Source organism: Microtus oregoni, unplaced genomic scaffold (assembly GCF_018167655.1).
Source record: "Microtus oregoni isolate MIOR12 unplaced genomic scaffold, Mior012 000006F_ref0000085, whole genome shotgun sequence".
Taxonomy (NCBI): domain Eukaryota; kingdom Metazoa; phylum Chordata; class Mammalia; order Rodentia; family Cricetidae; genus Microtus; species Microtus oregoni.
In genome coordinates this window covers 48,509,340-48,534,997 of record NW_024543065.1, presented here as the reverse complement: position 1 = coordinate 48,534,997, position 25,658 = coordinate 48,509,340, and the positions used below count along the sequence as shown (strand labels likewise).

Sequence of the window (25,658 nt, the reverse complement as noted above, 5' to 3'; positions counted from 1 at the left end):
CTGTGCTCTAGGATGACCATTGTGTGGGATGCTTTCTTATTGTCTGGGTCTGTCATGTGTCATGAAGGCCCTGGCCTCTTGGAGCTGTCACTACAGGGCACTTAATATTATTATTTAGCCAGAGGAAGCCTTTGCCCTTGTGAGAAGAGAAGGTAAACCCAAGGGAGAAACAGCAACTCCTCCACAACTGTTGAAAGGAGTATCCCTTTGTGGGTTCGTATTCTGGTCTAGCTCATCACTACCCAACTCAAGCAGTGTACTCTCAAGACTGTGGTAAGGTTATAGGTCAAGGGCTCCCATTCCTGAGTCCCTGCTCCTCAAAGGAAGCTATCCCAGCTGTGGAGGGTGCAGGGCTCAGGTTTCCTGCTCACAGCCTGTTTCCACATCCGCCAGCCATTCCTTTTTGCCCATTTACCTGGGAGTTGGTACCCGTATCAGACTCATGCTGTCTCTCTAAGGGAAGTTAGAGGAGGTTCACTGGTTGGTACCCAGCTGTCAAAGACCTAGTTCTCACATTTGTCTTGACCTGGCACCATCTAGAGGCATGTCGAGTACTGGCACCCAACATAATGCCATTGTTTCTTGAAACAGCTGACATGGCACCTTTTTGTTTGTGGAGGGCCAGGAGAGGGTGCTGCTGATAGGGGGCCCACTTCCCTTCCTCCCAACGCTTCTGCCACCCACTCTGTAGGTTCCCACAGCTCATAAGGAGACTGTATAGCAGCCTGGAAGGGTGGAGTCTCATAGCTTCCTCTCCATTGTATGCTTTCTGGGCCCTGATAGTCAGCTGGGCCATCTCTTGTCTGTCCTTTCTTGATAGCCTGACAGAAGAGGGTAGAGAGAAAGGGATCTCACTGACACAGCACTTCACAGTGGAAGCAGCAAGTGGAGCATGGGGCTCTATTGATTGAGGTGGTCTTAGCTGAGTCAGATACCAGGCAATGAAAAAGTTGTGTCAAGGAACATAGTAGACGGAAGGTTGCCATGCTCTATAGTATCACAGGTTTCCATGGCAACAGCAACTTGACCAGTTCTTTTCACTTACTGCCTCAGAGTACCTATGTCTGTGTATTCAGGCTTGCATGCGGTTCCACATCCCATCACAACAGATAACAAGGTCATTGTCTGATTGTTGTGTAAGCATCAGAATTTCACAATATTAAACACTACTGGAGTGCCCACCAGGGGAATCTGTGTGACTATTTGCCAGTTGTCTTTCCAGCTTAGTCAAGGTCACATGGAGACTCAGGCACCAACAGCGATCACAGATTGCTGCTTGCTGTGTGCAGCAGGCTTTGCTGGGTATTGGTGTGTGCTCTTAGTCACCAATGAGGTAGAGGATTGTCTCTCCATGGTACAGAGGAGCCCGAGGCTGTCAGAGTGACACAGTTTGGCTGGAGGCCCAGATCACACGACTGGGGACTGGCAAGCTAGAACTTGAGTTCCTGCTTTCACTGGTTGGAAGCTGATGTTCTCTGTAGACCGACCCAAACAAACTGAACTACAAGTGCAAAAAGTTCTGTGATGGGGGAGAGGCAGGGAGTAGTAAGAATGGGGAATCATAAACTATGGCTTTAGGCAGAAGTTTGAGTTCTAAGGCAGCAAGTGGGGGGCTCTGTGTTCTCCCTTCTCCTACACCTCATTCCAACCAGACTTGTGTCCAAGCTGTATGTTCTTTCCTTCTCCTCTTCTCCACCACCAATCCCTTCCCTGACCAGAGTCCTTGTCCATCTGCTCCCCGCAGGCTTCCTATGGCTTTGTACCAACAAGAGACCTAGCACTAGGCCCACCTTGGGTATAGGATTCCAGGCCAAGGACCTGTAGCTGCCAGTGCTTGGTCATCCAAGGGATATTGTTCTCAATGCAGCCTTATCATCTACCTTTTCCAGTAGGCAGATGAGGCAGCCAAGGTTTGGGGATAGGTGACCCTCACTATCCTGTAGGTTCTTATTCCCATTCTGTCTTAGGTTGTTGCTTTCTCTTATCTGTCCACATAACTTCTCAGAGATGCTATGTACCTCACTACAAGTATATGCCTGTGTAATGGGCCCTGTGTGGACAGAGACACATAGCAGTGACAGACAGGATATGGTTTCAACTACAGTCTGGTAGAGAAGGAACACTGCCCAGCTTACTGCGTGATCATGCCTCCAGAATAGTCTGAATTTTCTATTCTTAAACCAAGCCGAGGGTGGTCCCAGTCTTGCCTTAGCCTTAATCTTGTGTGCCACATGGGAGGAAGACAGGGACTCACCTGGGGCCTGCCTACATTGCTCAAGCCTCTGCCCAGCTTTCTCCTTTTCCAGTAGCATAAATATGCAGACGGTCAGCAACCTCCACTCTAGGCACTGAAGGGAAAACAACAGTTCCCAGCCTGGAACTCGGCTGGCAGTAAGCAGCCAGAGTGGGGACAATGGGAATCAGGGTCCTTGCCAGGTTTTATGGCCAAAATGAGTTCTTATACCTTTTTGTTTTTCCTTAGTTTGGGTTTTTGTTGGTTTGATTGATTTGGTTTGGTTTTCAAGACAGGGTTTCTCTGTGTAGCCATGGCTGTCCTGGCACTCACTCTGTAGTCCAGGCTGACGTTGAACTTAGAAATCCACCTGCCTCTGCCTAACCGAGTGATGGGATTAAAGGTGTGTGCCACTAATGCCCAACTAGTTTGTGTTTTGTTTGGTTTCTTTGTTTTATGTTGTTTTTAGACAAAGTCTCCTATAGTCCAAGCCACCCTCAAACTCTGAATTCTCTTGTCCCAGATTCTCTAGTGCCTTTTAGAGCCCTGGTTTGTGTACACTCTAAGGGTGTTTATAAGGTCCCTGATAGACCTGACTTCCTCTCCTCTTACTTATGGGTTATGGGTTCCTGAAGACTCAGATTTTAGCAGCTGCATTGTGTGTATGTAGACTTCACCTGAGTGCCCCATTCCCTTCCTTTCACTGGACAAGAACGGCAGGGAGTCTACAGCAGAGAGCAGAGCTGAGATCCAGCCCCACTTTCTGCCTGGATGTCTGCTGAGGATTACACAGAGAGCATCTGGGAAATGGTCCTCCAGGCCCTATAACACCATGCAGATATAAGCATCCTCTGTCTCCCAAAAGACAAAGGATCCTAAATGAAATCTCATTGCCAGGCATGGGATACCTCCCTGAGTTACTGGTCAGGGAGGCATCCAGAACATCACAGGATATTACCATAATGGTTGATTGCTCACCATAACTCAATAAGATCCTGTTGTTGAACCTCACCTGAGCAGAAAATTCTGCTGGCTATTCTGCATAGTGCTAGAAGGTGCTTTGCAGGCTACTGTGGGAGAAAGACATCAACAGTTTCACCCAGCATTCAACCCTGCCTGTTACAATACCATCCTGCCACCGGGCAGTGGTGGCGCACGCCTATCATCCCAACACTCGGGAGGCAGAGGCAGGCGGATCTCTGTGAGTTCGAGGTCAGCCTGGTCTACAAGAGCTAGTTCCAGGACAGGCACCAAAAACTACAGAGAAACCCTGTCTTGAATTATCAAAAAAAAAAAAAAAAAAACACCCATCCTGCCTGGCAAGGTGTGTCCATTGGTGCAATGGTGTCCTGACAGTTGTGGCTCAAACCAGCTTCTTTTTGATTGGGTATGGTTAGATATTAGCCTCCTCCACAGGAAGAAGCTCGTGCTAGGTACTGACTGAGAAGAGGATGGGCAAAATAAAAAAGGGCAGTGGTGGAGTGGGATCTGTCTTAGTGGTACACTGTTTGTCTAGCATGTGCAAGGTCCTAGGTTCCATCCCCAGCACCTTAAGAGGGAGGAATCAGCCATGCTTTAGTTTGGCCCAGAGCCAAACTTGGCTAGGAAGATCCCCTTGTGGTCCTCCCACCAAACACTTGGTGCTCCTCAGTGTTAATGAGTGCAGGGACCAGCAGAAAATCAAACAGGTGAGAGAGGGAATATAGGTCAAGAACCATCTAGGCCTTTCTTGGGTGTCTGACTTAAGAGTTCACAGGAGGGGGATGAGCTCTCCAAGGGAGGGGCATGAATGAGTATCAGAAGGGCTCCCCAGGGCTGGAGAGATGGCTCAGAGGTTAAGAGCATTGCCTGCTCTTCCAAAGGTCCTGAGTTCAATTCCCAGCAACCACATGGTGGCTCACAACCATCTGTAATGGGGTCTGGTGCCCTCTTCTGGCCTGCAGGCATACACACAGACAGAATATTGTATACATAATAAATAAATAAATATTAAAAAAAAAGAAGAAGAAGGGCTCCCCAGGAAGAAAGAAAGGACACACCTGTTTCTGCTCCTCGGGTGGGAAGGCCAGGGCTGTTTCCTGCATGAGACTGCTGTCTAAGATACTGCTCCACAGGTGCCTGATGAAAAGAGACACAGCTGTGTTCTGTGTCACAGGGTACTGTAGGGACCTGGGCAAGCCTGCATCTGAAAGGGGTGCACTAACTCTAGTCAGTGAAAGTGAGTCTTGCTCATGATTCTCATGTGCTCTTACGTAGTCAGTCATTCATCCTCCCTCCCCGTTGCTTCCTCATGCTAAACAGACTTCTTACTGAAACACCACAGCAAATGATTTTAAAACTCGGGGCTATGGATTATCCATGGAGGCTGAACCACTGAAGCAACTCTTGGGTTAGAAACTGGCACTGACTGGTTCACCTCAGGTCCTGTGACTTCCGTCATCTTACAGGCAGACAGGTTCTGTTGCTCAGGTTTCCTGCAGGTGCCTACCTCTGAGCTTACCTCGAACCTCTCGCTGCCTCCAGTCTCTATTACAGACAGGAGACTGAGTGGCCCTCAGGTGTCACTTGCCCAGGTTCACAGATTCTGGGTGCTTGACAGGATTGGCACCCAGATCAGGGTTGAGTCAGATTTGAGCTCTGAACTGCAACCAGTTTGCACCATACTCCTGTGTGACGCACCCAGTTATGGCCTGACACGTCTTCTACTGTAAAGGTTCCTAGTCAGGAAGCCAAGGCCTTTTGTTAACTGAAAATAAATTTGTTTTGTTTTGAGACAGGGTCTCATTATGTAGTTCAGGCTGCCCCAGAACTCACTAACACATTATGTATACCACGCTGGACTCAAACTCACAGAGATTCCCCCTGCCTCTGTCTCACAAGTACTGAGATTACTGGTGTGTGCTACCACCCACCCAGGTAGATTTTATTTTTAGTGCAATATTTTAATTATAGTTTCTCTTCCTAGATCTTCCTACTTCCCCGCCCTTTCTTTCTTTAGAAAACAGTCATCTAAAAAAATAATAATAAATTAAAAACAAATCAGAATAGGACAAAACAAACTAGCAGAAGAAAAAAGCGAAAGAAAAAACTCAGGAAACAAACACAGAGACACACACAGAAATCCCATAAAAACATGGGACGAGAAACCATAATGTGAATGGGAAGGACTTGTTGTGGGCAGGTGGGGCTGACAAAGCACTGGGAGACAACCTCCAGAAATGCCATCTACTGCTGGTCATGGGATCTGCCCTGAAGAGTGATTTGTACACCCAGTGAGACGCTGATAGAGAAAACCATGATTTCATTTGTGAGCAGTTATCAATTGAAATAGCTTCTGGGTTAGGGATGGGGCTTTCTTACCCCATTTTTTTTTAAAAAAAAACTTTATTTAACTTTATTTCATGCGCATTGGTATAATGATGTCAGATTCTCTTGAACTGGAGCTACAGACAGCTGTGAGCTGCCATGTGGGTGCTGGAAATTGAACCCGGGTCCACTGGAGGAGCAGTCAGTGCTCTTAACCACTGAGCCATCTCACCAGCCCCTCTTACCCCATTTTTAATCATTATATTTTGCTGTTGTTGTTGAGACAGGGTCTCATTCTGTAGCCTAGGCTAACTTCAAACTGACAATCCTCCCACTTGAACGTTCCAGGGACTGGGGGGCAGAGATGCAGACTGTCATGCCCCACATGACCTTCACCTGGGAGGCATGGTGTGCTGAGTCTCTGAACCACCAGGAGTTTGAAGCAAGAAGATATGGCAGTTTTAGTGGTGTCCAAGGAGGCTGTGCCCAATAAAACTAAAGCCATTGTAGTTTGTTTTTGTTTTGTTTTGGGGGCTTGTGTATGTGTGTGGCGTGTTCACTCAAGTGGAGGTCACCAGACGACTTACAGGAGTTTTTCTACCCTGTAAGCCCTAGCTCAAGTCATCAGACTTAGCAGATAGAGCTTTTACCCATAAGCTACTCTGCTAGCCACTGTCAACCCACACTTGAGTGGCCATAAAGATCTCTTTGCATGTACAGAAAAATGTGGCTTGATCAAGTGTTACTCTTAATGGAATCTAGACCATTTTTGCCTCCCTGCAGAATGAGCCAAATTCAGCTCAGTTCTGCAGCTGGTCAGTTCAAATCCCTACTTCACAGACTTTCTGTTTCCTTGTTCTCCATCCTCAAAACAGGGCAGATTGTAGAGATGACTGACCTGGCCTGGCATGGATGACATGCTTCCTGTCACAGCATATTAGTGCCCTCAGTGGGCACAGTAGGCAGCAGTAAGAACAGGGGCATGTGGTCCCTTTGATGAGCTGCATAAGAATCGCCCACTGTCTGCATCAGCCCCTCCAGCAGTGCCATGTGCAAAGCTCCTCATGTCTGCAGGGAAGGACAGAGCCCTGGTCTTGTAACAGACCCCCTCCTTCCATGGTCTGTCAGTGTGGGTGGGTGGCAGTGCCCTCCCGTCTGGCCAGGAAGCAAGTGGTCTTTCTGCATCGGGGTGCCTGTCTCCAGGGGCAACCGATGAGCAAAGAATGGTGTTCTTTATGGTAGAGTCTGTGGATGGTTTATCTTGGGGGGCATAAGGGGGGGGCAGGAAGCCCAGGCATACAGTACTGTCCTTCAGCAGGGGCCTGGGACATAGAAGTGGCCTGGACCCCAGTCCAGGTGTGCAACCATGGATGCAGACTCCGGGCATGAGGGTGGAATGGAGCTGTTAGAAAGCCCTGGGCTGCCCTCCCAGAGGGTTGCCAGAGTACACCTGGAGTGACCACCAGCTGCTGCATAGCTACTTTACACCTCCAGAACACCCACCAGACTTAACCCTGAAAGCCTTTCATTTCCTCTCTCAGAAATCAACGACCGAGAACAGAAGTTACATGCTCTTAAGGAGGTGCTGAAGAAATTCCCAAAGGAAAACCATGAAGTCTTCAAATATGTCATCTCCCACCTGAACAAGTAAGTATCATGCTGCTGGGTAGTTTTCCTCCTGTAATAAACAGGCATCTTGAGTTAGTTAACCGAGGGAGAGGAGAAGGCCAGCAGGGTCCACTCACTGCTGCAGTGGCCAGTGGTATAGCCAAGGGCCCTTGGCATCCTTAGTTTCCCTTCTAACTCTGGCTCCAGCCCATGCGGGGAGTTTTTCTGGCAGGTGCTGGTGCCTTTAGAAACTTCCCAAAAGCAAAAATTCCAAGAGCTTCTCACAGCTGCTCCTTGTCCATGTCTCCATACTGGTGTGAGGCAGAACATATATCAGGAGAGGTGCCTTGCTGTAGAATAATCGTCATATGATTAAAGCACTTAACCAGTGCCCAGGTTTGTCTGCTCATGGTGGACCTGCAGAAGGGTAGTTACGCACTGATTTTCTGCCCATCCCAAACATCACCACTTTGGTTGATGGTCTATGCACTACACCTTCCAGGAACATGTGGAGCCTCCGTGTATCCTCAGCCTCTGCACTCTGTGGCTCCTTAGAGCTAGTGGCAGGATCAGCCCAAGGGTTAGGAGGCAGGGAAGCCCTGTGCACATCTGACCTGGCTTTGCTGTCACCTGCAGAGTCAGCCACAACAACAAGGTGAATCTCATGACCAGTGAGAACCTGTCTATCTGCTTCTGGCCCACCCTGATGAGGCCCGACTTCAGTAGCATGGACGCTCTCACAGCCACACGCTCCTACCAAACCATCATCGAGCTCTTCATCCAGCAGTGCCCCTTCTTCTTCTACAACCGGCCCATCAGTGAGCCTCCTGGAGCTGCACCTGGCTCCCCCTCAGCTGTGGCTCCCACTGTCCCTTTCCTTACCTCTACACCTGCTACCAGTCAGCCGTCACCTCCCCAGTCACCTCCTCCAACCCCTCAGTCCCCAATGCAGCCATTGCTCTCCTCTCAGCTCCAAGCCGAACACACGCTGTGAGCCACCACATCCAGGAGGCAGGAAAACCAGTCATCTTTTTGACAGGATGGCATTTGGCCTTGAACAAAATCAGGTCCCCTGGGCTGGAGGTCGCAGCCAAGCGCCTTTTAAAGACTTCAGTGGTGGCACTAGCCAGTGTCCGCCATGGCTGGGCAGTCGAGCACCCTGCAGCCTAATCTTCACCTGGTACTGGCTGTGGCAAGCTGTGGGGCCCTGCCTTTGGCCTAACCACTCTGAGGACTGAACTGACCAGACAGCGGCCCCAGTACCCTCACTGCTCCCTGGACCCCTTGCCCAACCTGTCTGCCTGCACCAGCGTCAGGGCCCCATCATTGGGACATCACCCCAGCCTCTGCCAGGGGCAGAGGTTATACCCCAGCAGGGCTGGCCCCTCTAAAGAGGACACCTCCCAGTTTGTCCTCTCGCATTTTCCATACCTACACAAACCTGCAAAGGGGTCCTTGGGAACCTGTGGGCTCTGGCTCTGCTACCCCACAGTACACACAGGGCACTGGCATGGCCCACAGCACAGCAAGAAGAGAGCTTTGTGCCTAGACCCAGTGTGTGGCTTCCCTCCCAACTCCTTTCCAGGCTTCTGCTCCATTCCCTGCAGCAAAGGAACACTGGAAGAAAGATGGAACCCCTCCACAGAGACAGACAGCACAGGAAGAAAATAGACCTCAAGTTTCCACTTCACCTGCCAGGTGGCCACTGGGTAAAAAGCCCTTTGTCTGTGTGTGACAGCAAAGTAAGGACACCTGGACAATGGCTGCAAACCCACTGGGCCCCCATAGGTCCACCCCCTGAGAAGACAGAGCCTTTGGAGGAATTATTGGCAAGGTCCCTACCTGACCAGCACACTATAGAAACACTACATATATAGAAAAACTACAGGTGTATACACACAGCACCCAGGTTGGTGTGTTTGATGTTAAAGTGGGGTCCTTTTATCCCATGCTGTAGATGTAACCAGCAAGGGTGTCTGGGACATGGGCAGGTATGGCACCTTCCAGAAATGAGCATCTGGTTATACACAGAGGATCCTGTTCTCAGACAGGGGCACTGTACCTGGCTTGTCACAACCCTATACTGACCCAGTTTCACCACTTCCTCCCAGCAGCCTCTACACACTCTGCTCCTGGTGTGGCAGCCCTAATTGGCTCCTGCCTCTGCCTCTGCCTCCTACTTTAATCTTAGCACTGGGCCATGAAACCTGACACTAAGGTACCCTGGGCATAGGAGGGGCATGGGTCACACAGCACTATCCTGGGTCTCACCGTTGCACTTTAGAAACAGCATGTGGGTATGTTTCCAGGGGCCCCAGGTGGACTTCCACCCTGCCTTTACCTCTGTAGGGTAGGAGGATGACTGGCCCTTGGCAAAGGGTCCTGTCCTAGAGAAGCTGAGTGTTCCTATCTCTAGTACTTGGCAACATAAGGTGCTTGCAAACACTACGCTGCCCCTGCAAAGTATAATCTCCAAGACCAGACAAAACCCAAGGTACAAATGTGTTATATGTAAATGTTTTCCCTCCTGAGGGTCTGTTTTGGGTGCTGTAGGCCTGGGGTCAGCAGGAACATAATGTGGGTTGCGTCCACTAAGGTCACAGACAGTCCCCTGCCCTGACTTCATGCCCCTTGCACCTCACTATTAAAATGACTTACATTCAGTAGTTTCTGTGTTGGGTCTTCAAAGAAATGGAGGTGGAGCCATCCAACTGTGAAGAGTTGTGACCCAAGCCACCCTCCTATGAGGCTGCTGCATGTGCCTATGTAATGTCAGCAATGGGTGGCAGACTGAGAGGGGCAGGCACATGGCCAGGAGAACCCAGCTCAGATCCTCACCTTGGCAGACACCAGGCTGGAGCACGTCATTCCTGCTTCAGGTACTCTGAGTGACCTTTCCGCTCATGGCAAGGCAACCTGGGACCTACAGAAGGGAGAGCACTCAGGGCTTGGGTGGCCAGGTCAACTGCTGCCCTACTCAGAAAGCAGCCCTGGAGGTGACCTCAGCCTGGTGCCACCCAACAACAACACAGTTCCCAAGGCTGGGTTTTGTGCTGTACATTGGGTGGTGTACAGTCCTTCAGCACTGTCCACCCTTCTTATCTCGGCCTTTTAAAGGACATGGAAAGTTGTGGTGCTGGTCTGCCCCATGCTCTCCATTCTCCCAGGAGAGGCAGGCAGAGCAGCGGCAGTCTTGTAGAACCTTCCCAGTCTCTGCCACTGCGGGGGGTGTGGGGTGTACCCTCCTGTATTCTGTGCCTCCGCCCCTGGTCTAATGGGAGGAATCCCGGAAGGCCTGCATTCCCCCAAGGACCCCACAGGGTACCTTGTGCTCTGCCCCCAGACCCTCAAAACTTGACAGTGGGCCAGCTGCAATCCTCATTCCCCAAAGTCATCTACAGGTGGCAGGTCGGGGGGGGGGGGGTTCTCCATTCCACATTACCCACATGTGCATGGGGAAGGTCGGGGATGAGCTAGGTCAGTCCAGGACTGTACCAGCCAGGGACCTCACAGGCCAAGGTGAGAGGCCCTAGATGGTCCCTTACCCCAGCCATGAAGCCACCCGAGTAGTGGAGCCAGGACATAAGTTATTGTTCACATTAAAGAATCATGTTCCCTGTGTACATTTTAAGCAAAGGAAACGTCTCGGGATTGTATGGGAATAAAACTTGTTTGAAAATTTGGAATAGTGCTGCTGTGGCTTCTTTTCCTGGTGTTTGTATTTTCACGTTACATGATCTTTATATGTGTTGGATTAACAAATATTTTAAGTTTCCTGGGAACAAACAGAAACATTAATGATATTGAAGTGTGTTAGTCTCGCCGTGTGCCCAAACTTCTGTTTTGCAGCGAAAGTGGGAACCTGTCTGTAAAGCGGATGTAACGATGATTTCCTGTGTCGTGGTGGCTCGAACCAGGACCTCTCTAGTTGGCTTTAGGAATGGCTGCTTTATTTCCAGCCTTTTTTTTTTTTTTTTTTTTTTTTTTTTAAGCAAGTCATGGGTTTTCCGAGGCTCCTTCCTGTTCAGTGCATGGGCAGCCGTCCTGGCAGCCAAAGCATCTTTGACTGAGGTGGTTTTTGTTTGGTTTTGTTTTTAAAATTATGTATTTGCTATGAAGTATTGTACTTGTCTCAATGGGAATGGTGTTTAAAAAATGAAAAGGCCTTATGTGATATGTACCATAGTTAATAAAATCAATCTTGTAAAAAAAAAATTAAACACAGGCCTGAAAGAAATGAAGGGGCTGCAGTCTCCAGCACAGCCTGGGGGCCAATTAGGGGCAGCCCTGCCCTCCAGTGCCCCATAGGATGGAATTCTGGGGGCTGCAGATGGCCGGTAGCTTTGAGGAAATCCTAAGCTAGAAGCCTAAAAGCTACCCTCCTGCCAGCAGAGGGTTACCATCTGCCAAGATAGTGTTACCAGGAAGGGCAAAGAAACTACCACCAAAAACATTTCCACCCACCCCTGAAAATGTTGAAAGATAACATCGTGTCATCCTAGAACCGGGTGTCCTGAGGCAGGAGGATTTCAAGTTTAAGCTCAGCTTGGGCTAGCTGTGGGAGGTCTTGTCTGTTATGTGTATGTACACACACAAAATCATCCATGCTGGATCTACTTTACCTGTTAACTCCACCTCCCAGATGCTATTGGAGACCTTCGGACCTTTGGTTTGGGGAGATGGAGGTGGGGGTGTTTGGGGGTTTTTCTTGTTTGGGGTTTGTTGTTTTTTGAGAGGGTTTTTCTGTGTAGTTCTGACTGTCATGGAATTCACTCTGTAGACTAAGTTGGGCTTGAACTCAGATCCATGTGTCTCTGCCTCTTGAGTGCTGGGATTAAAGGCGTGCACTGTTGCTGCCCAAATTTGATTTTTGTTGGAGGTAGGTTCTTTTGGTGGGGGGGGCGGGGGGAGTGTGACACAGGTTTGGAGCTTTGGAGCCTGTTCTGGAACTTGCTTTGTAGACCAGGCTGGCCTCAAACCCACAGAGATCCACCTGCCTCTGCCTCCTGAGTGCTGGGAGTAAAGTCGTGCTCCACCACCGCCCTGCTGGAGATGCAGTCTTACCCTGTAATTCCGGCTCACCTTTAGTTTATTATATAAACCACACTGGCCTCTGGAGTGCTGGGATCAAAGGCGTGGGACCACCTTGTCCAGCCTACAGATGAACCTTTTTCAAACATGTGAGTGGAGTGTGCACGGTCCATCATGGGGAGGAAGTCGGAGGACACCTCCTACCATCTGGGTCTGACAGATCGAGCACAAATGGTTCTGTTACCAACATTTTTGATCCCTCTGCCTCCATTCTAGTGCTCTAGAATGCCATAGCTGAAGTTTACCTGGATTCTGGTAAACCCCATACACTTTGTCTGGCCTATGACAGGGACTCAGAAACTCATGATGCCTCTTCTTAGCCTTGTGATCATAGTAGACATGGCACCACCAATGGATGGGGAAACACCTCCAAGCAGCCTCTAACTTGAAACAAACCCACCTATTGCTTCTGCCTCCTATGTGTGTTACAGGCAGTTGTGAACCACCCTATGAACTGAACTTGGGTCCTCTGCAAGAGCAGCAAGTTTTCTTAACCTGATTCATCTCTCCAGCCCCTATTTTTTTAGTTTTTTGAGACAATCATTTTTGAATGAACACAGTGCCTGTGCAGGTCAGAAGAGAGTGTAGAATCCCCTGGAGCTAGGGTAGTACTAAGTTGTCTAACACTGGTGCTAGGAACAGGATTCTGGTCCTCTGTATAAGTAGTATGCACTCTTGGCCATTAAACCATCTCTAGCCCCAAGACTTAATATGTAGCCCAGATTCCTGAACTCCATGCAATCCTGCCTCAGCCTCCTGAGTGCTGAGAAGTCACAGCAGACTGGGGGCATGCCTGTGGCTCTTCTTTTCTTATCCAGAATGCCTTCACCTAATTCCAGGCTGGCGAAGTGGCTCGTTGGATAAAGGCACTTACCACCCAACCAAGCCTTGAGGACCTGAATTTGATCCCTGGACCTTCACAGTGGAAGGAGACAAGCAACTCCCACGAGTTGTCCTTTTTGTTTTTTAGTTTGGTAGAACCCATGTTGGCCTGGACCTCAGTATAGAGCTGAAACTAACCTTCAGTTGATTTCTCCTGCGTCCACGTTCCCAGATGTTGGGATTGTATACAGGCTGCACACCCACCCCTGCATGAGAAACTTCTCTAACATACCTGATAGTGTTGTTCAGATCGTCTCCACCCATTTAATTCAGAGTCCCAGAGCATGTGCTCTGTGCCAGGCCCCAGGGAGACAGTCATGGGTGCACCTCTGCCTTCCAGAACCCATTTCTTAATGGAAAAAGCCAGCAATCCTGCCTCCATGTCAGCAGCTCCAGCTGTAACCCAGCAGACTCAGTGGAGCTCTCAAGAAGGCCTCCATGACGAAAGGATCAGGAGAAGAAAGCACACACAAAGTCATAGGACTGGAGAGGTGGGTCAGTGGTTAAGAGAATATACTGCTCTTGCAGAGGACCTGAGTTCCGTTTCCAGCACCTACAGCAGACTACTAACTACCAATTCTTGCTCTTCTGTCCTGCATCAGCTCCTGTACTCAAATGTAAGACACAATAATTTTAAATCAATAAAAAGAAAAGTAGCCAAGTCTAATGTTACAGACCAATCATCCTGGCTTTTCAGGCTGAGGCAGGAGAATTGCCTTTTCCCAGACCTGTTAGGCACAGAGGAACTCAAGGCTTAGCCAGACTGTGCCTCCTAGTAAAAAGTCAAAAGAGTGGTTGGGGCCGGGCGGTGGTGGCGCACGCCTTTAATCCCAGCACTCGGGAGGCAGAGGCAGGCGGATCTCTGTGAGTTGAGACCAGCCTGGTCTACAGAGCTAGTTCCAGGACAGGCTCCAAAACCACAGCGAAACCCTGTCTCGAAAAACCAAAAAAAAAAAGGAAAAAAAAAAAGAGTGGTTGGGGGTGTTAAAAGTGGTAAAGTACCTAGCATGCACAAGGCAGAAGGCTATGAGTTCAATCCTTAGCACAGCAAATAAATGGCAAAATATTCCGTAATAAACAGCAAAATCTTAAGCCAAGTATGGAAGCTCATGCCTGTAATCCCCACAATCAAAAAGCTGAGGCAGGAAGACTCTGAGTTTAAGGACAATTTGAAACCCCATCTCGATAAAACCACTAAAAACATCAGTAACCAGAATAGAACATACCAGCCCAAACCAGAAAAGATTTGAGTGAATCCCAGCGTGGGGTACTGAGATGAGAGTCAGTTGTATAAGCACACAGTGGGAATGTGAGCATGGAAACAAGAAGTGGGGTTTTGCGCATCTTGGCCGTCCAGGCATTGGATATCGCAAGCAGCTGTGAGAACCAGTGTGGGAGACGCCAGGATTGGCATCAGTCCGAGCCTGCGGAGAATGCGCTGCCTTGTTCCCAGTGGCCACCAGAGGTCAGCAGAGCATCATCCTGACCTGTTGCGTGTAGAGTCCTGAAGTCAAGGTTGGGCACTTCCTGTAAAGAAAGCTGGATGTGCAGAACCGATCCGGTCTGGGAGCCTGGGTGGAGGCATGCATATTCTAAAAACGCCTAGAATCAGTGTCTTGGGTGGCATCCAAGGAGGGGAGTGACTACTTACGTCATTCTCCCTGTCTCAGTTGGTCAATTCATCCATCTACCACCACCATCACCCCCTATCCCCCACCTGCATTTATTCTGCCACTCTGTTAATGGGAGGTCAGGGGCCAGGCCACACGGAGCATTATAGACTAAGAAAATAAGTCCCACCACCAGGAGCCGGGCATTTGTAATCTTGACAGTGAGGAGACTGAGACAAGAGAAGCATAAGTTGAGGCAGCTTAGCTTACACAAAACCTTATCCCAAAAAATAGCAACAAAAAGGCACTTGCCAATAAACCTGACAATCTGAGTTCAATCCCTAGGACCTACATGGTGGAAGGTGAGAATGGACTCCCTCTGACTTCTACACACACACACAATCAGTCAATCAATCCAATCAATCAAATAATCGATTGGGGCTGGAGAGATGGCTCAGAGGTAAAAAGCACTTGCTTTTCAAAAAGACCTAAGGTTTTCAGCACCTGTGTTGGCACTTGCGTTGCTACAGGGGGTCTGATGCCCTCTTCGGACCTCCAAAGGCATTGTACATATTACAAACTTGCACACGTATTCATAAATAAAAATAAGAAAAATAAACCTTGGATCTGGAGACATGGTTCAGCAGTTCAGATAAGTGGCTGCTCTTCTAGAGGATCCAGGTTGGATTCCCAGCAACCACATGGCGGCTCACAATGTCTGCAACTCCAGATTCAGCTGATCCAAAGCCTTGTCTGTGCTCTGAGGGCTTGCAAATGGTTCACAGACATACATTCAGGCAAAACACCCATATGCATAAAATTAAAAGTAAGTAAAGTGTTTTTAAAAAAAAGATTTATTTATTATGTATACAATGTTCTGTCTGTGTGTATGCCTGCAGGCCAGAAGAGGGCACCAGATCTCATTACAGATGGTTGTGAGTCACCATGCGGTTGCTAGGAATTGAACTCAGGACCTCTGGAAGAACAGCTAGTGCTTTTAACCTCTGAGCCATCTCTCCAGCCCGTAAAGTTTTAAAAATCAATAAATTTGCTTGTGGTGACACACAACTGTAATCCCATCCCACCCAGGAGACAAGTGGATCTCTGTGAGTTCAAGGCCAGCCAGGGTCACACAGTGAGCTCTTGTGTCAAAACAACACAAATAATGATAGTAAGTCTAGGGGCTTACATGCGACTCAGATGCTGGAGCACTTGCCTTATGTGCATGAAGCAAGCCCTGGGTTCAAGCTCCAGGACAACACAAGTGTGGTGGAGCACACTTCTAGTCCCAGTTGTATTTGCCAGGCATGCAAGCCTGAAAACCTGATCCCCAGAACCTATATACAGCGCCAAATTCAATGGCCGCACACCTGTAATCCCGGCCATCCTACTGTGAGTAGCAAGGTAGACACGGTAATCGCCCAGAAGCTCAGGGGCTAGCTGGCCTGGCATACCAAGCCTGTTAAAAACAAGCCTCTTCTTGAAGGTGGAAGGAGACTCCTGGTAGCTGTTCTCTGACCTTCGGGTGCCCTCTGGCGGTCCCAGAGGGAACTTCGGCTACATTACCAAACCGCCTCCTCCCCCTTCCCAAGCGGAGGCCTTGCAAGTTGTCACCGGCAAGCCATCCTCTTTCTGCCACACCCAGCTCCAGTTGCCAGACAATTCCGCCAACAACACCTTTGAAATATCACATGAATCTAACAGACATGGTGGCACACGCCCTTAATCCCAGCACAGGAGGAGCTCTGTGAGTGTGAGACCAGCCTGGTCTGCATACCAAGTTCCAGGCCAGGCAAGGAGACCCAGACTCAGAAAGAGAGAAGTGGGGAGAGGTCCCATGGCCTCTCAGGTCATCTCCCATTCTGCTCTTCCCCTGGTGGGCCTCATCCACGCTGCTGTACAATTTAGTCAGCAGAAGGCCCGGACACAGACACGGGAAACTGGACTTACGCCCCAGCTCCTCCCGGCCTCAGCCTTGCTCGCACACGTGTCAGCCTAAGATGGGAAGAGACTGAGTGCCATGGGAAGGTCTCCCACGCACATTCCCTTCCCTCCTTCGGCTTTGCCAGTCCTGCCTTAGTCCCTCCCTCGTGATTCCTCAAACCTTCCTTTGGAGCCAGTACTGAAACACCCAACTGCTAGCTGGGGCCACAGGCTCAACAGCTGCAGCAGGACCTCCCGGGTCAGATATGGGACACAGACCCCCGAAATGGAGCATGTGTCTACAGCTTTGGGACTCTGAGAGTAGAGCATGTGTTTGAGAACACATATGTCTTTGGGAGCAAATAAATCCTCAGCGTGTGTGGTATTCCAGGGCAGCTAAAAGCCTCACAGCTCAGCACTTCACACACATTTTGGCCAGTCTCTTTGTATTTTTATGAGACTCCAAAGGTTCTTGACCTGTCAGGTAATGAATATTGCCATATTTGAAAATAAAAGCTGAGAAATATAGTTTAAAATAAACAAATAAATCAGGCTAGAAGCCTAGCAAGGTAACTGTAAAGTCCAGGCCAGGCAGGGCCACAAAGATCCTCTGCCAAAAAAAAAGAGAAAGAAAAAAAGAAAGAAAAGAAAAAAGGCAGGATGCACACACATTTAATCCCACCCCTTGGTAGGCAGAGGCAGGCAGATTTCTGTGAGTTCAGCCAAGCCTAGTCTACATAGAGAGTTCCAGACCAGCCAAGGAACTGTGTGTGTGGCTTAGTGTGACTATAAATCCACCTAGTAGAGTTGACTGTGGCACACTAATAGTAGAGGTTTGCCTAGAGTCCCCAAGTGAGGGGCTGGGGTGTGGCTCAGTGGTAGAGCCCCTGCCTAGAGTCCCCCAGTGAGGGGCTGGGGTGTGGCTCAGTGGTAGAGCCCCTGCCTAGAATCCCCAGTGAGGGGCTGGGGTGTGGCTCAGTGGTAGAGCCCCTGCCTAGAATCCCCCAGTGAGGGGCTGGGGTATGGCTGTTGGACTCTAGCATCCAAACACCGAGAAGGAGTCGCCCTCAGAGACCATCTCACACACCACAGCCGATGCAGAAGCATGAGGATTTTATTAATTCTGTCATGACAGGGTCTCCCAGCATTCGGGAAGCCGAGGGACCTCGAATAGCTGATACAGTCTACTTTTAAAGGGGCCACAGAAGTAAGGGGGTTGTTCTTTGACTATTCTGATTGGCTTATTCGAAAGGGCTATTACCAATAATTGACTGGAGAGCTGTTGTTGGATCAGATGAGGTAAGAGGTCATTTTGACCCCGTTTCCCAGGGGACCGAACCAAAACATACGTATATGGGTAATTGTTCAGGAACTGAGTACGTGCAAGTGTAGCTGTTAGGTCCTTGGTTCCCAGGGGAGGAGGGGCAGCACTATGGCACAGAGGCTGAGAGGATTCAGAATTGTCAAAAATGGCTTCAGGATTGTCTTAAAGTCTTACATGGCTCAGTGGTAGAGCCCCTGCCTAGAGTCCCCCAGTGAATGGGTTATAATGCAGGAGGCCCTAAATTCCATTCCTAGCTGTAGTAATATTTCATTTGTATTTTAATAAATAAAACTTACTTTTTTTTTTTTCGTTTTTTGAAACAGGGTTTCTCTGTAGCTTTGGAGGCTGTCCTGGAACTAGCTCTTGTAGACCAGGCTGGCCTCGAACTCACAAAGATCTGCCTGCCTCTGTCTCTGCCTCCCGAGTACTAGGATTAAAGGTGTGTGCTACCACCGCCCGGCATAAAGCTTGCTTGAAGATCAGAAGGTAAACCAGCACTCGGGAGGCAGAGGCAGACGGATCTCTGTGAGTTCGAGACCAGCCTGGTCTACAAGAGCTAGTTCCAGGACAGGCTCCATAGCTACAGAGAAACCCTGTCTTAAAAAAAAAAAAAAAAAAAAAAAAAGAAGGTAAACAGCAACCCTGGTCAGCCTTACAGACCAGGCAGTGGTGACACACAGCTTTAATCCCAGCCCTAGAGAAGAATATAAGATAGGAGGAGACACAGTCTCATTCTAAGATTCCCAGAGGCAGGATCGCCATTTCAGACAGAGGTAGAGGCAAGAGCCAGTGGCTGGCTGTTTTGGTTTTCTGACCTTCAGGCCAAACCCCAATTTCTGTCTCTGGGTTTTTATTAATCATGCTACAACCAGCACCACAAAAATAGCTGGTGTGTGTGTGTGTGTGTGTGTGTGTGTGCTATATTTACAAGTTAAGGTACACATAAGGGGAAAATATGTTTTATACTTTTTTTCTGAGATAGGAAATTGAACCTAGAACCTCATGCATGCTGGTCAAACTCTCAACCACTGAACTATGTCCCCCAGCACTGGGAAAATGTATTTTCAAATACCTACATATTTCAGTAAGAGCAAGTGGCATTGTTTTCCATTTCTAAATCCTGCTAATGGCCTGTTCACAGGAAGATGGGGAGTCCTTGGGACTGCGTGAAAGGAGAAGTATCACCCCAAAGTATCACCCACCCACCCCAAAGCACAAAGGATGGTCAGAGGTCAGGGAGACTAATTCTTTTAAGGGACAGAGACAGGAGGTAGAGGATTGGGGAGAAGGAGACGGGAGCAAGGGGAGGGGGTCTTTTTCCTCGGAGATAAAGGACTGCCTCCAGATAGAGAGGAGAAAAATGTGTCACATAGGAAAATGGCAGTTTATAAATGTACAAGGAGAAGGTCCATGTTAGGAGGAGTGTTTAATTTTTTTTATTTATTTAGGTTTTTTAAGTTATAAAACTGATTGGCCCATTAGCTCAGGCTTCTTATTAGCTCTTTTTTTTTTTCTTTTTGGTTTTTCGAGACAGGGTTTTTCTGCAGCTTTGGAGCCTGTCCTGGAACTCCCTTTGTAGACTAGGCTGGTCTCGAACTCACAGAGATCCGCCTGCCTCTGCCTCCCGAGTGCTGGGATTAAAGGCGTGCGCCACCACCGCCCGGCTTCTTATTAGCTCTTATAACTTATATTAACCCATTATTCTAATATATGTTAGCCACATGGCTCAGTACCTTTTTCAGTGGGGTAGGTCACATCTTCCTTCTTTGGTGTCTGGACAGGACTGCCTATTTAGGTTTTTGGAGACAGGGTTTCACTGTGTAAATCTGGAACCCATTCTGTAGACCAGGCTGACCTTGAACTCAGAGGTATTTCATTTTAATTTGCAATGTTAATTAGGCAAGTTAAAGGGAGTTTTTTAAAAAAAGATTTATTTACTTATTATGTATATACAATGCTCCTCCTGCCTATACACCTTCATGCAGAAGAGGGGCACCAGATCTCATTACAGATAGTTGTATACACCATGAGTGTGCTAAGAATTGAACTCAGGACCTCTGGAAGAGCAGCCACTGCTCTTAACCTCTGAGCCATCTCTCCAGCCTTCCAAAGGGGGTTTTGATTGCTGGACTTCAATACTTTGGTAGCTGGACCTTGATGGTCAGCCTCAGGTGGAGGAAGTGGCCAAATAAGGGACTTACCTTGGGAGAAATGTAATCACTCGGTGTTTAGCAAGACAGCAGAGCTGAATGCATAAGGGGAATGCTAGTCAAATAATCTCAAGCTAACTCCAAAAGATTTTAATATTAATATTTAATATTAGTTTTTATTGTAAGGGAAAAACTCACAGAACAAGAACAGGAAGTCTCAAGGTGTGAAGCGTGGGAACAAGAGAGAGAGAGCTAGACAGGCTGGCTCTTTGCTCTGGCTACCCAGAAGGTCATGCCCCAACCTGGTCCAGCCTCTTAAAGATCATTGGCTGAAGGAGGTTCCCCATCACCTCCCCCTTTTGTCTAAATAAGAGAGTTCCAAACCCAATACAAAATTATATACACTAGGAACAGATATCAAGAATAAAATTAGAATTACAACCAGTATAAACCAGTATAAGCAAGGAACAAATGTTAAGTTTTTAATAAACATTCTATCCTAAGGAGTCTAAGTCTTGCATTGGAAATGGCTTGGCTTGACAGTAGAGGAAGGAAACTGTGACTGTCTAATCTTTAACCCCATCAAAGGCCTGAGAAGGGAGATAATATTACTTGAGTAGGCAGGAAGTGCAATCAAGCAGCTTCCAAAGTATGCAGTATATGACAGAGACAATTGGCTACCTGCCCAATCACCCAAAGTTTCATTTGCAACATTGGAGCAACCAACTTTGGCTAAGGCCTAGAGTAACTGACAGACCATTTTCAGAGGCGGGAAATCTTTCAGAACCATCTTACCCTGTCTTTGGCAAGATTTGACATCTTTTTTCTTGTGTCCTGCTTGTCCAGTCCGGACACCATGTACTTTGTCAGTGGTCGAAGCATGGGCAGTTTCTTGCCCAAAGGCCTGTTGTAGCAAGAAGAAAACAAGCTCCGAATGGAGTGTCTTTGGTGCTCAACATTCTCTAGGGAATAGATCGGTGCTACCAGTAGCAATTGTGTCTCAGGTCAACAGAACCCTAAGTTATTTAAATGCCATGTTCTACAAATCTTTGAAGTGGTTGAAGATTATGTATCTATGCAGAATATAATCTCTATGTATCTAAAGAACCTGATTAGTTTGACTTGAGTATAACAAACATAAATGGTTATTGACCTATAATACTTAATACCTGTGTTGGGCAGTGGTGGTGGTGCATACTTAATCCCAGCACTCAAGAGGCAGAGACAGGCGGATCTCTGTGTGTTCAAGGCCAGCCTGGTCTACAAGAGCTAGTTCCAGGACAGGCTCCAAAGCTACAGAGAAACCTTGTCTCAGAAAAAAAAAATACCTATATAACTTAAAAAGACTTCATATCTTCAAACAACTGTGCAGTAAATAAGGACAATGATCTCAAAATCTAAACAATGTACAAGTATCTTGATCAGAGAGAAATATATAATGCAATATGATAAATATATCCTAAAAATTGTATCAATATATAAATTGTCTTAAACAAAGGTAGAAACATTCATGCATAAAATTTGACAAAATAACTTTGCATAGGTTTACAAACATTGTAAACAGAAATAGGAACATATTCAATACGACAAATATAATTTGAATTTGTATCAATATACTAGAATCTATACCAATAAATTGCTCATAAATAATAGCTCACAAGTATTTACTCTATTACTCATTATTATTAGTAGTAGTGTAAGTAAGTACACACTAATCTACCTATTATCCCATTCAGTTTTCCCTCTTTGTTTTTTTGGAATGGGGGCAAAGGGCAAGACCTCCCAGAGTCACATGCTCCAGTGGACTAGTGTCCCTCCCCTGTGTTTCCTATGATCTATAGAAGCAGCCTGAAGAAAATTCCACAGGTGGCCTGGTGAGATGGCACAGTCAGTTGAAAGTGCACACACAGTGGGCAAGCCTGATGATGGTTGAGTTCCCGCCCTTTTGTTCCTCGCTCTGACAGAGTCCTGAGTGAACACCCACAGTCAAACTATTAGTGAGATCTGTGTGTTTGTGCCTGATCATAAGCTGCCTAGGAAATGGTAGCATAGCTCAGTTGGTAGAGTGCTTGCCTAACATGCACAAACCCTGGGTTCAATTCCCCCAGCACTGAAAGACCAACACCATTGGAAGGTGACAAGAGGAGCAGAAGTTCAAGGTGATGACCTCAGCTACATAGTAAATTTGAGGCCAGCCTGGGTGTCCTGGGTAGTTTTTTTTTTTTTTTTTTTAATCAACTTAACACAAGCTAGGGTTATCCAGAAGATGCTGGACGGTGGTGCATGTCTTTAATCCCAACCCTCGGGAGGCAGAGGCAGGTGGATCTCTGTGAGTTTGAGGCCAACCTGGTCTACAGAGAGAGTTCCAGGACAGCCAGGACTGTTACACAGAGAAACTCTGTCTCGTGACTGGAGAGATGGCTCAGAGGTTAAGAGCACTGGCTGCTCTTCCAGAAGTCCTGAGTTCACAACCATCTGTAATGGGATCTCATGCCCTCTTCTGGTCTGCAGCATACATAATACAATAATTAAATAAGAAACAAACAAAGGAACCCTGTCTCAAAAGTACCTCCCTTAGACTGGCCTGTCGGCTAATGACTGATGTGGGGATACCCATCCCACCATGGGTGGTGTCACCACTAGACAGATGTTCCTCGGCTTTATAAGAAGACAGGCTTGCCAAGCCACACTGTTCCTCTACAGCCTCTGCTTCAGTTCCTGCCCTAACTTCTCTTCATGGTGTATTACAACCATAAACTGAAATAAACCCTTTCCTCCCTGTCTTGGTGTTTTCTATTGCTTCAACAAAACATTGTTCATTATTGCACTGTGTATTATTGATAACTCAATGGCCAATGCCCAGGATCCATTCACAATCTTCTGGGACCCTCCCAAGGGGCTTGGTCACTTCTCTGGCTCCGCCCTCTGCAGCAGGCACAGCTGTCTCCTAGGCTCCAGCTGACTCCGCTCCACTGCTGCTGCTGTTCTTGCTGGTCACCCCATGGTGCTGGCATCTCCAGAATATTGGGGTGATCTATGACGACCTAGCTGCATTTTTACAAATAGCCTCTCCTAGGCTCTCTCCATATCCTCAAACTTCAACTTCTCTGCATGACCCCTTCAGTCCTGGGCCTTCTACTGCCGCTGAGGCTGCACCTGCACCAACGGCCCCCTGGCTTCTCACAGTGCCAGGCCTCAGCTGCTCTCCATGACCCCTTTGTTGTGTTACGAGCGGCAGGGCTGCGTCCCTGGCACGCGGCCGCCCGCATGGCTAGCTTTACCCGAAATAATTACACGGAAACTGTATTCTTTTAAACACTGCCTGACCCATTAGTTTCAGTTTCTTATTGGCTAGCTCTTACATATTGATCTAACCCATTTCTATTAATCTGTGTAGCCCACGAGCTGGCTTACCAGGAAAGATCTTAACCTGCGTCTGTCTGGAGTGGGAGAATCATGGCGACTCCCTGACTCAGCTTCTTTCTCCCAGCATTCCGTTCTGTTTACTCCGCCTACCTAAGGGTTGGCCTATCAAATGGGTCTAGGCAGTTTCTTTATTAATAAGAAATCACTCCCATATCATTTCCCCTTTTTCTGTTTAAACAAAAAAGAAAGGCTTTAACTTTAACATAGTAAAATTACATATAGCAAAACAGTTATCAAGCAAGAATTACAGTTACTATATTTATATCTATTTTATCTTTTATCATAACTAAGGAAAACTATAACTATCTATTCATTCTTCAACTCCATCAAAGACTCCAGAAGGATATAATACTACCTAAGTAAACAAGAAATAAGAAAACTCTAGAAATGACAGAGACATCTTGCTGCCTGGACAGTCACCCAAAGTTCTTTTGTATGGTTGGGGCATCCATCTTCAGCCTTCAGGCCCATAGTATCCAGCAGACATTTCCATGAAGCAGGAAATTTCAAAGACAGTTCAGTCATTATCTGCTGTGTCCTGCAGAATGTCTCGCAGACTCTTTCATGAGTCATGAACCCCAAAAGACCGTCTCACCTTTAGGCAAGTTTAGCAGTCTTCTCTCTGCGGGTTCTCTGTGTCCATTTTATGCAACAGTCCAGGCAAGAGCAGTTTCTTGCCCAAATGGCTATCCAACTCCATAAGGATCCTCTTTGATGCCCATCTTCCTCTCGAAGTAGATTGGTGCCACCAGGAGCAGATATGTCTCATTGTCATGAAAAGTCCTAAGTTATTAAAATATTTTAAATGCCATATTCTGTAGCCTTTGAGAGATATGAAGAATGCCTATCTGAAATATATCTCTACATATCTAGAAAATCTAAGTAACATGACTACAAACTTGACTATTATGATTATCCATCAACAACCTATATTTCCTAATTATACATTACATTTTAAAAATGAACTACACAATCACACCTTATTCAAGATAAAAAATACATATACATATAACAAAATTGACCTTAAAATCCATACCAATGCAAATTATTCATACCTATATCATATCCCCCTTTAAATGTAAAAGAACATTTATAAACAATATTTTGGGAACATGGGCGCAGTTTTTTCTCTCCAAACTGCTTCCTGCTGAATGGGGGCGTCGTTAATTAGGTCTTTCATGGTATAACCTGTGTGCTAGTTTCATCTCAGTCTGTAGTTGAGCGAAGCAATTTTCTGAAGATGTTCACAACAACCTTTCAGGAGGGCGTGGTCTATCATACCAAATTGTAATAGAAGAAATCCACAGGGTCTGGTCCTCTGTGAAAACAAAAGAAGACCCTCTCCAAAGCATCATATTCTTAAACCCAAATTTTGAAATCGTAATACCTTTATATCCATTTTGGTTTAGCTTGGCAGCCCATGTAATGAAATGTCTGTCTGTACTTAGCTCCTTTACAGTCAAAAATTTTAAAGAAAACACAATGTACATAATCCAGACTCTCTGTGAATTTTCCATTTTTACGTGGCTTATTTTTTTTTATTTATTTTAATCTCTTAACTATCTGTACTCTGTCTCTTTAAAGACTTTACCCTTTTTTTTAAGACATTTACTTTATTTTCTATATTCTTATTCTTTTCTCTCTCAAGCCTATGTACATTTATCCAACACTGTGATCCACTGAGGTCTGTTATGTCTGAATCTGTTTTATTGTGAATCTGTAATATTTTTACTATCCAGGAGCATTTCTTAAAATGTTAAGCACTTCTTAAAAACTTAAGTTGTACCATGTACAGGTAATACGGTACCACCTGTGTCCTGCCCAGTCTAAACCTTAACTGTGCTGTTATTATGGTAATTACGGTAGTTTTTGATAACCAGCACAGTTCAGCAAGGAGCAGCCGCTCCTGCCTCAGATCCATTTGGTGCCCCTGAGCTGTGCACAGTTCCAGGCACACAGCAAGTCCTCATTGGAGCCGCACTCAGTAGTTTAATTTTGAGACTGAGCATGCAGCACAGAAACTCTTTTTATCCAAGTTACAACCAAATCTGACACGCAGAGCACTGCGCAGTCTGAAAACACGTCTCTTTCACCATGCTCTTCCG

General features: G+C 47.1%; 1 protein-coding gene across 1 annotated transcript in view; it reads left to right on the top strand.

Moving 5' to 3' along the window:
• Arhgap35 (Rho GTPase activating protein 35) overlaps positions 1–8,288 on the top strand; it is a 121,205-nt gene extending 112,917 nt beyond the window's left edge. Inside the window, exons 6-7 of the mRNA XM_041655063.1 lie at positions 7,081–7,186; positions 7,784–8,288. Of these exons, the coding sequence (XP_041510997.1) occupies positions 7,081–7,186; positions 7,784–8,141 (464 nt within the window). The 3' untranslated portion in view covers positions 8,142–8,288. The remainder of the gene's footprint in view (positions 1–7,080; positions 7,187–7,783) is intronic.
• The last annotated feature ends 17,370 nt before the right edge of the window (positions 8,289–25,658 follow it).